The sequence below is a fragment of the Caloenas nicobarica genome, chromosome 22 (genome assembly GCF_036013445.1).
Source record: "Caloenas nicobarica isolate bCalNic1 chromosome 22, bCalNic1.hap1, whole genome shotgun sequence".
NCBI classification, from domain to species: Eukaryota; Metazoa; Chordata; class Aves; order Columbiformes; family Columbidae; genus Caloenas; species Caloenas nicobarica.
In genome coordinates, this window is record NC_088266.1 from 5,451,567 (window position 1) to 5,461,365 (window position 9,799).

At 39.2% G+C, this 9,799-nt stretch overlaps 1 protein-coding gene across 1 annotated transcript; it reads left to right on the forward strand.

The window, feature by feature from the left end:
- Nucleotides 1-116: 116 nt before the first annotated feature.
- C22H1orf159 (chromosome 22 C1orf159 homolog) lies at nucleotides 117-9,223 on the forward strand. The gene is made up of 8 exons (XM_065650295.1): nucleotides 117-188; nucleotides 1,109-1,184; nucleotides 3,144-3,248; nucleotides 4,150-4,215; nucleotides 5,270-5,404; nucleotides 7,462-7,487; nucleotides 7,816-7,846; nucleotides 9,126-9,223. The coding sequence occupies exons 1-8, from the start codon at nucleotides 117-119 to the stop codon at nucleotides 9,221-9,223; spliced, it is 609 nt and encodes a 202-aa protein (XP_065506367.1).
- The last annotated feature ends 576 nt before the right edge of the window (nucleotides 9,224-9,799 follow it).

Below are 9,799 nucleotides of genomic sequence, written 5' to 3' on the forward strand. Positions count from 1 at the left end.
AATAAAAGGAATGAGCTGGCAAAAGTTCCTTAACAAAGGGAAAGCATAACTTCTCTGTTGTTAATAAGACATTCTAATTTCTTTCCCTGTTATTTAGCCCCGTATCTTTCCTGGCTATGGAGATGCTGTGTGTCCTTCTCTTAACTAGACTGGTGGCAGAAGTTGCCAGCAAATCTACTGAAAGTTTGGTAGGTACTTCACAGTTTTTTGTCATGCTATAAAAAGAGAAGGATCAGATTATTTTCCTCTCACGTTGCAGGCTTTCTAATTCGATAGAAATGACCTGTACTGCTAGCAGTCATTAACTGAAACTTTTACAGTGGGTCGATTTGCTGTGATGGCTGATTGCCTGTTAAAGCATCAAATTCTTCCTAGTCATGTGCTTGCAGGCTAGCAGGGATGCAACTGATAGCACCTCACACCATGTGGGAAAAGCACTCTGACGATAAAAAAAACCACTTTTCAAACTGCTTAGCAGTTTAACTGTGAACAATCCAAAACACCGATACCCAAAAGTTCGCTTTTCAAATGACCGAGAAGCTCTGAAGCAAATGCTGCTTCAAGTCACAGAAAAAGGTCAGAGAGTAAAATTCTGCTTGCAGGAGAGTTTCACCAACAAAACTTTTAATGCAAGAAACTGGTCTTAAGTGTGTTAGCTATAGATCTTCTAGTTCTTCGCTGTAGCCCGCGTCTACGTGATGCACTAATGTTGTGAAGTCAGCCCGCTATTTTCAGATTTGACCATTTCTCCTGATCTCATTTCTCTCATTTGTAAATAATTTTGAAACTGACTTTTCTATAAACAAAGAATAAAAATAAACTACGTGCCTCCAGGCTATATGAAGTTATTCTTTTATATTAAATGTCGAAGGAAGAAGCTTTTGTAGTTGTGCCGGGTTCTTCTGCCGAGTGTAGAGCTTGTTGTCACTTGCAATACGGGTGGCTTGTTCTCTCCTTGTGAAGTTGCTTAATGCAAAAAGAAAACGTTACAGCAAGTTTTAATGCCAGTTACTGCTTATTCCTCTACGTTTTCTGAAGGGGTTTTTTTGGTGAAGCATTTTACTAAACTTCAGAACGGTGTGAAATGTGATGTGATTTCTTTTCTTAGGTTTCAGAAACAGAATGCTGTGTGGATATGTTGGATTCCAACAGTTCCTGTCCAGTAACCAACCAGTGCAGTCCAGGTATATATAATGTGTCATTATTTACTAAAATTCCAGATAGTTTTTGACAGTTAATGCTAAAATACAGTGTGTGATTAATTGGGGAGTGAAACATGTACATACTGAAGTCTTTCTTCCTCTATATACACAAGGTGATGCTGCTTATGACTCTCAAATGTTGTTCTTGCGTGGTGAGGAGAATAGACAACCATTAATAAGGTTATTCTTAACTTTTTTTATTTAGTGTGCAGATGGATTATGTAAAAGTTATTGTAATTGCTTAAAAGCCCATATAATTAGCATAAAAAGCAAAAATGCTGTGATGTGTATCTAAGGGTGCATTAAGAATTTCAGTGTTGTCTTGTTAGCACAGAATGTCTTATTCTTCCTTGTGCCATATGTGTAGAGTTTTTTTTCTTCTAAGTGGAGTTAAAAAGTTCTTTTGTCACTCTCCAGCAGCAGCAAAAGGGTCTCTTTTTAAATGCCATTTTATTTAAAATTAGAGAGTAAAACCAGAAAAATGGCTTCAGAGCCCACAGTAACAAGAGGTTTAGTGACTGAAAACCTGGGGTCCACTTCTGGGTTCAGTCGTTTCCTCATGACAGCTGTTAAAGCATTTTGAGCCTATTTTCACTCTATTTTCACTGCTTTGTTAGCCTCTCTAACTGTTGCTTCATTTAATGCATTCATTTCTGCTTCTAAGTGACCTCAGATACAGTATAAACGCTCATCTCCAAGTTATGGGATTGTGTTCTCTTAAACATTATTGTAAACTGATAATCTACCAATATCTTTGGTGGCAGATAAAGGATTTGATGCTTCCTGCCTGTTCCCGTAGGAAGTATTTGCTCTTACATTGGCTCTGTTTGTGTTTGGATTAAATGTCAGGTGTAATTTATCACTGGGGGCATCAAATGTGCTGCTTCTCTCTAAGGAAAACCCAGCAGCAGAGCTGTTTTCCAATCAGCGCCTTACTCATGGTTTGTTTTATGGGATAATTGATACCAGTTTGGTTCAGGGCTCTACAGAACTGATTTTTAGCCAGCACAGTAAGTTTTTTGTTTTTCCTTTAAATGTAGACTGTAATATGATCTAATAGGAATATCCTCATCTTCATGTCCCAAGTCTAAGCCTCAAATGAAACCACCACAGCTTTATTGTATTAAATGAAGTTGTTATTAAAGATGTGCCCTGAATTTTTTTTTTCCTTCACAAAGACATAGCAGTATGTCCATTTAAACCTAAAAGGAGAGATTTAAACCTCGAAGACCTAGGCCGAGATGAAGGTTTAATCAGTTTCCAGCCTGCATGGTGGGGCGACTGATATCAAACACTCGCCATCTGTCATAGAATAGTTTAAACAAGCTTGGGTTCTTCTTAACGCGAAACAAATAGAGCAATACTTGAGAGGACTGAGGCATGGGAGAAAGACTCTATTATGGCAATATTCGTGTTTTTCGCTTGCCATACTTCAGGTGGTTGACTACAGGGACACCGGCATCTTTCTCCATCCAAGTACACTCTTTCTGGTTCTCAGCATCTTTGTCCTGCCTACTTCTATTTTCACTACTATCTATTAAAATGGCATTACACTTCGTTTCGACAGTGTACGACCTCTGAAAATAAACGGTAAGGTTCTGCTGCTTTTTTAGAATTGCTGAGGGTAGTTCCAGGTTGTCGGATGCTTCCCATTTTTCTCACAGCTAAAACATGTGAAGGAGTGAATGGGGCTCTGTTGAAATTGCCCTCTGGGAGTTGTTTGCTTGTAAGTCTTTCTCCTTTTTGGCACTTGAAAGATTATATCTTTCCGGCAATAAACACTTTGAAATGAAACCTTATTACTCATGTAATATAACAGGAAGCAGGAGATGCTTGTAACCAAACAGAGGGCATTTCTGTTGCCTCTTTCCGAGGACTAGGAAATATCTCCAGGGTCGCTTTTGCTGTTTTCAAACCTCTGTTGTTCTAATTCATCTGCAGGTTGTTACAGGCGATGGAATGAGGATGGTAGTAGCAGCTGCATTAAATGCAAAAATGAAACCCTTCCTGTTTCATCTGTTTACAACCTGACTGAATGCAGAAGCAGTGAGTCATTTACCATCCCTTTATTTTCATGGGTGTTTTTGGTACCGCCGTCTCTTCTTGCCCATGTGGCCCAGCAAAGACTGTTCAAGAAGGCATCAAATGTTGCAGATTTTTTTTTTCCTCCCTTCTAAAACTTCAGCGTTTTCCAAAGTCCCAATATAACTTCAAGCTTTTGAACATGCAACATAACCTGTGGAAACTTTGAAATTTAGTTTGCAGAAATTGTGCAGAGTGCAGTGGAACTGTTCCACGGTCTAGGAGGGGAAAAACCATCAAAATCTTATATATTAGGGTACCTAATCTGCAAAGCCAAATGCAACATTAAAAAAAAAAAAAATCTGTCCAATGTAAGTTCTTAAAAAAAAGTCCTAAACAGCAAAATGATTAAACTTACAGGGCGGGACCTGTATCAAACATACAGTGAATACTGAATTTTGTGGCTGTTTTAATCTCTGTTGTAAGAAAAAGGGGTTTGCTGTGAGCATTTGCTGGGGACTTCTCCAGAGCACAAAATGGCTCAAACTGTGCTTGAGTTCTTTGAAAAATAGATATTAAAAAGGCTGGATTAATTTCGTACGTGTGCTTTGTTTGAGAGGTGAGAACCGTTCAATTCCTTGTTAATATTTTTAATGCAAGAGATAGGAAACTTGATCTAAGTTTCTGGGAAATGCACTAGTAAATTCTTTTCTTTTTGGACAAATTGTGATGCTTGTTGGCTTCCTTTTTTTTTGGAATACTCAGAAGTGATATAAAGAATGATTTTTTTTTTTTAATGTGAGAAATCAAGATTCTTGCACGATTTCAAATAATTACTGAGAAGTATAATAGCCTTTTACTGTGATTTTAAACAAATCTGTAGTTTTTGTCAGATTTTACTTTTAAAAGTTCTTTTTGATTACAGCTGGGGTCAGAGGAATGAATTTCCAAATGAACATAAGCACCGTAACTCCTTTCGTGCAGGACGTAGGTGAGTAAATGGAAATAACCATTGAGTTCACATTGAGTTCCACTGAGTGATTATTCACTGCGTACCAGCCCCTTTGCGACATTTGAAACAATTTGTAAAATATACTTCTCTGTAGCATAGCTTTTATTCTAATTGTAGTGGCCATTTTTACTTTTTCTGGCTTGTTCTCTACAGAAATCTCTTATAAGTCTTAGAGTTGAATTTTGAGGTAACTGTATTTTACTGACTGGTTCTTTCAGCTTGTCCTGGTGATCTTCAAGTGTTTTTTCTGGTACAGGTTGACCTGGTTATTTATGAAACCCTAGAACTTGAGTTTTGAACCTTATGCTGCAAGATTTTTGGTTTTCAGGGGTGAGGCAACATGTTACACATCTGTTACCTCTCGGTTTGCCTTTCTATAGGTTGATTTTATCACTGCTGATCAGGCATTTCTCTTTAATCTGCTAAAAGTTGTCATTGCTAAGAATCATACAAATGCTCTTCAGAATGTGGACTCCTCGACCAGAGTTCATCGGATAATCTGTTGTCCTACTTTGTCTGCCACAAGACCATAAAAAAACTTCAGTTTCTTAAAATATTTACTCTTTGGGATCATAATACTATGTGTACTCTACCAGTGGTGTGTTGTCTCTTGACAAGTTCTGTCTTTAGGAGACTTTATTTAAGGAATAAAAGAGTAATGTTACTGTCGAGTGCCTCCCAGCGCTGGGTTTTGAAAGTTATATAAAAGAACCATGACAATTGATTAAAAAATTGTGGCTGTTTTCGGAAAAGTAGAGATGGCGACTTTCCTGACATCTGGCAGGTGGAGTTGGGGAGGTTGTTCATATAATGAGATGAGTATTGAAGGATCTTTGCAAATGTTTCAGCAGATCTGTCTGTGTATTTTAAAAACAAGCAAAAACCCCCAAACAAAAAACCACTTTTCTGATTTTGTCCTGTGAATATCAGGAAGTTGGTCTTTATCTTTTGTTTAACCCCTATATTAGAAGAAATTCCTAATGATTAATAGTCTTCTCTCTCTCTCTTTTTTTATTTTTATTTTTTTGTACAGGGGGCCCAGAAGTGGCAGCCTCTCTCATCTTAGGGACATTTTTCATCAGTTTATTCCTAATTCTGTCTGTTGCTTTTTTCTTCTACCTCAAACGTGCCAATAAACTTCCTAATATTTTCTACAGAAGAAACAAAGGTAAAATACCTCCAATTGTCTATTTAATCTCTAAAATTTTGGTCTTCACTCCATTTTTTAATTGAAATCTTTTAAAATTTCTTCATGTCAGTGTTCTAACTTAATGTAGCTACTGCTGTCTCTTCTGATCATCCAAAGAAATGCAAATTAATGAAAAATTGTGTCCTGCCGTGTGTTCAGAGTCTCATATTTTCTGGTCTCAGTCTACGTGTGCTTAGGTGCATGTTACACAGTATCGCTCACTAACTCTGCTGTTACTTTTTGTAGCTTTCAAAGATTTGCCAGAGTACAATACTGGATGGTGGTTCTCGCTGAATTTAGATAACGGATTTCAGAAAGAGAAAAAGAAATCAGTGAGTGCTTTTAGCACAGAGGCGTTTTTATAGAACTCGATAATTTAATAACACTTGTTTAGATCAGTATACGAAACGCCAGACATTTATAAATCCTTATGAAAAGCAATTGTTGTTTATTCTTGGTTTAGGGAGAAGGGAACTGTAATAGTAAAGGGCAGTGTATTTACCATGGATGTGTCAGCAGCAGGAGAAAAGGAATGGAATTTGAGGTTCCTCATTGTTGCACGACTCATTCCACTGTGTTTGCCCAAGAAATGCAGGATTTACTGGGGCTTGGAAGGACTAACTGCCTTGATTATTTTTTTTTTTAAAGCAAACACACTTTATTTTTTTTTTTATAATGAAATTTATTCTTTATTTTTGCCATTCCTGTTACTGAGAAATGAAGCCATGTAACTAAAGTGCGGTGACCTGACTTCGTGCCAAAGTGATTCCATAAAAACTGGGCACAGAACACGTGGGACGTGCTCAGCCACAGGGCACCCAGACTTGGTGTAGACATTTGGCCACTATTTCCGTGTGTCCACTATTTATTGGTTTTCAGTTTCTGGGAGGTGATGAGCGAAGGGTGTGGAAGGTGATGTCTCCATTTTACCCAGTGTTTTGTGTGAAACTGGAGCTGATTTATCGCTATCTCACCCCTTCTATGCAGTCCCTTTGAGTGATTCCCCTCGCCTCCAGCACAGCGTTTGCTGCATTAGAGCTCCTTCTGTTGAAAGAAAACTCTTTACTGGTTGGGTCTGCTAAACAGATACACCTCCTGTTACTTTAATTCGTGTCTTACAGGACCCAAGCTCAAGCTGGACTGTCGCTATAGAAATAAGCTTAGAAAGAGGCAAAGAAGGGGGTGGGGAGCAATACAATGCCATTATTTGGCTAAAAATGTTGTATCTAGTCATAGTCACTTCATGGCACGTCGCATTTCCAGTCTCTGTGGTGTCATTTCATATAAAAATATAACACAGTAGCTACCTGAGGTCTAAGTCGGCCAGTGCCACAGGAACTGCTGGTGTCCTAATCACAACGGCCCTATTGAAACCTCTGAGTTGCTTTTGCACGTGTCGCCAAGTAAATTTACTTACTACAAGGTTCTCCTTGGGTGTTTAAGTGGGTCAGGAGCTGTTGCGCTGTGACGTGTCGAGGCTGGCAGGACACCGACGGGGGTTGAGGCCTCGGTGATGCTCGTCTGGCTCCCAGTTTGTACTGGGGGTTCCCTCTGGTGCGGCAGAATTCATTCATGGCCTCCTTTGAAGAAGCGCTAGGAGCATTTCTCTGGCTGTTATCACGTCAGCTTTCATTCTGCGTGGATGACGATGATTGTGTGGCCAATAAAGGCAGCAAGCTCTTGTATTAAGGGGTAGCATCTTTCACTGCTCACTTGTTTGTACTGTCTTTTTCTGTCAATTTTTCCTATTGAAACGTCTTCATATTAAAGAGACACTGCTGTCGCTACCTTCTTTGAAAGCCAAATAAATCATTTTTGGAGGCCTTTGCAACCCTTTATCTCCAACGAGATTCCTACAGACAATGTATTCGACTAATGTGATTTCTGTTCTGATCTGGTTTGGTGGTCTCTGTGACGAAACTATTTTTTTAACAATAGAACTATTCTGTTGCACACATTTTTAGAAAATTAGCGGTTTGAGCTGCCTACGTAACTGATGGTTAGTATCTCTTTCTCTCTCTCTCTCTCTCTTTTAGCATCTGTTCTCCAGCCTAGTGAAACAGTAAGTAAATTCCGTCCTTCCAATAGGAACAAGCAAGCCTAAAACATCGAGTACACAATAATTTGGTTTCAACAGTTCATTAGGGAGCTACTTAATCTGATGTATGAGAGACTGAAATAAAGAGATGTTTTGGGGTTCTTTGTCCAAAGTGGGAAAAAAGGTGAAAGATAAATACTGGTCGTATGGATTCTATTGAGTTACTTTCTCTGAGAAGGACTATGAACACAGTAAATATGATTGGAACCCTAAAATGTTCCTGTATTTTTTAATGAAAGAGTGTGAAGACAAACAGTGCTTTGTTTGACATGATTGTTCTTGTGTTACACAGGCATCCATGATACCTCCCCCAGCTTCTTCAGGTGAGGAGCTGTTCTCTTGGTCGTGCTGCTGCAAATATTTTACCTGTTGCCTTCCCTTTTCTGCATCTCGTTATTGAAAAGCGGGCAAACGATCTCAAAGTCGGTCATGAGAACACACAGCAAGTCAAAATAACTGGAAAACTTGGTGTGGGATCTGTTGAGGGGACAGAAATCCAATGAGATCTGTCTAGTAGACCTTTTTGACAGGATTTATGGCTTTAATTAATGTAGCCATGCAGTATTGATGGAGTACTGTATGCTAAAATAGATCTTTGACAGCTCCTAAAATAGATCTTCAGCTTCTCTATCCTGAGAGGTCTTACAAGTAGATGCAATATTTTTTCATAAGTGCTCAAAAATAAATTATTCGGTCTGCGACCTATTTTCAGGATTGGAATCTTCTTGACAATGCCGAGTTGGCTCATTTTCAGGCTTGCTCGTTTGAAGCTTATCAGCTTCTCGAAACAAATAACACGGATCATTTGGAATATGCCATTTTGCTTTTATGTGGTGTGTGGGGTGTTTGTAGGTTGGCTGGTTTTCGGCAAGGTGGGTTTTTAATACTTGTGAAACTCAGGCAGAAATTTGTTTGGCCAGGGCAATACAGTCAAATCTCTTGTCTCTATGTTTGTTGCATGTACTTTCAAAACACTGACCGTCTTAAAAGTGAGACAAACCAAATCTTCTAAGAACTTAAGAAATAATGGCCTTTTGAGCTCAGCAAAATTTCTGGCCTCACTTCTTACGTATGCAGAGGCCTTTTTGATCAAGATGGTATGATTAAAATTTAATTTTTATCAATGCAGTCTTTAACTTTTGAACATTTTTTTTTTTAGATGTGTTCCAAACTTGGTCTGGCTATTAAGCTGACAGCCAGTGCTGCTTGTGAAAAGTCTTCGTTCCCTTAAATTATATGTTTAAAAAAAAGAAAAGTACAATTGTGAGAGTTTTTGTTAGGGCTGAAACTGGAAAGTTACATGTACTGTAAACACTTGCAAATAATGGAAATGACATTTTGTAAAGAGTGGTTTCTTTATTAGGCTATTAGTAGCTTGTTTAAAAAGCTGCTGTGTGGATTTTTGCTATACCAGCTCTACGTAGGGTTTTCGTGTTTTGTTTTGGGTTTTCGTGTGTTTTCTTTAGGCTTTTTTTCCTCTTTAAGCTCCAGAATGACTTGGGTCACTCAGGAATTACTGACCGGCATGTGGTGTTATGAATGAACGATAAAGACATGGTTCTAGAGCAGGTGCTAATGATGTTTCTGTGCCCACCGTTGCAGTTCGGAAGCCACGATATGTCAGACGGGAACGGTCACTCGTGACGTCTGCATCTGCTGCTATGATCCCTCCTTCCGAAACCAGGGTCAGCAACGTTTAACCTTCATTCTTGCCTTGGGACTTTACCAGTGTGCACAGTGTCGAAGAGACTTTTGGTTTTTTTTTCCAAATTCACTGAAGTGCCAGGAAACCATCGCAAGCAGCTGACCTAAACAGAAGCCAAAATTACCGTGTCAAAGCGTTTGTGCCAAATGTTAACAGAAAAATGAACTAATGCAGAGATGCGCAGGCTCCGTCCAGTCGGGTGAACTGCTTTGGTGATTCTTGAAACGCGCTATTCCAGCTCTGTGGTTTCGTTTGTCTCCTACAGATGCTGCGTTTCAAAACCTTGGAAGAATCTGCCTTTCTTTGGTAGGCTTCCAGTTTTTGGAGAGCTCTCCTTGCCGTGTCATGATGTGTCGTGCGTCCCCAGAGCTGAACGTCTCAGTGCTGAACCCAACACAAAATCCTGGGATTACTCAAGGATGCGGACTTGTCGAAGGACCCACTTGTCGATGCCAACACTAAGTGCTTTAATGTCGTAGGACAATATAACAATACTTCACATGTGGTATCCTTTTGAAGCAAAAAAACGATGCCTCCTGGAGCATCCTCTTCAGCCTGTGACGTAGCTGAC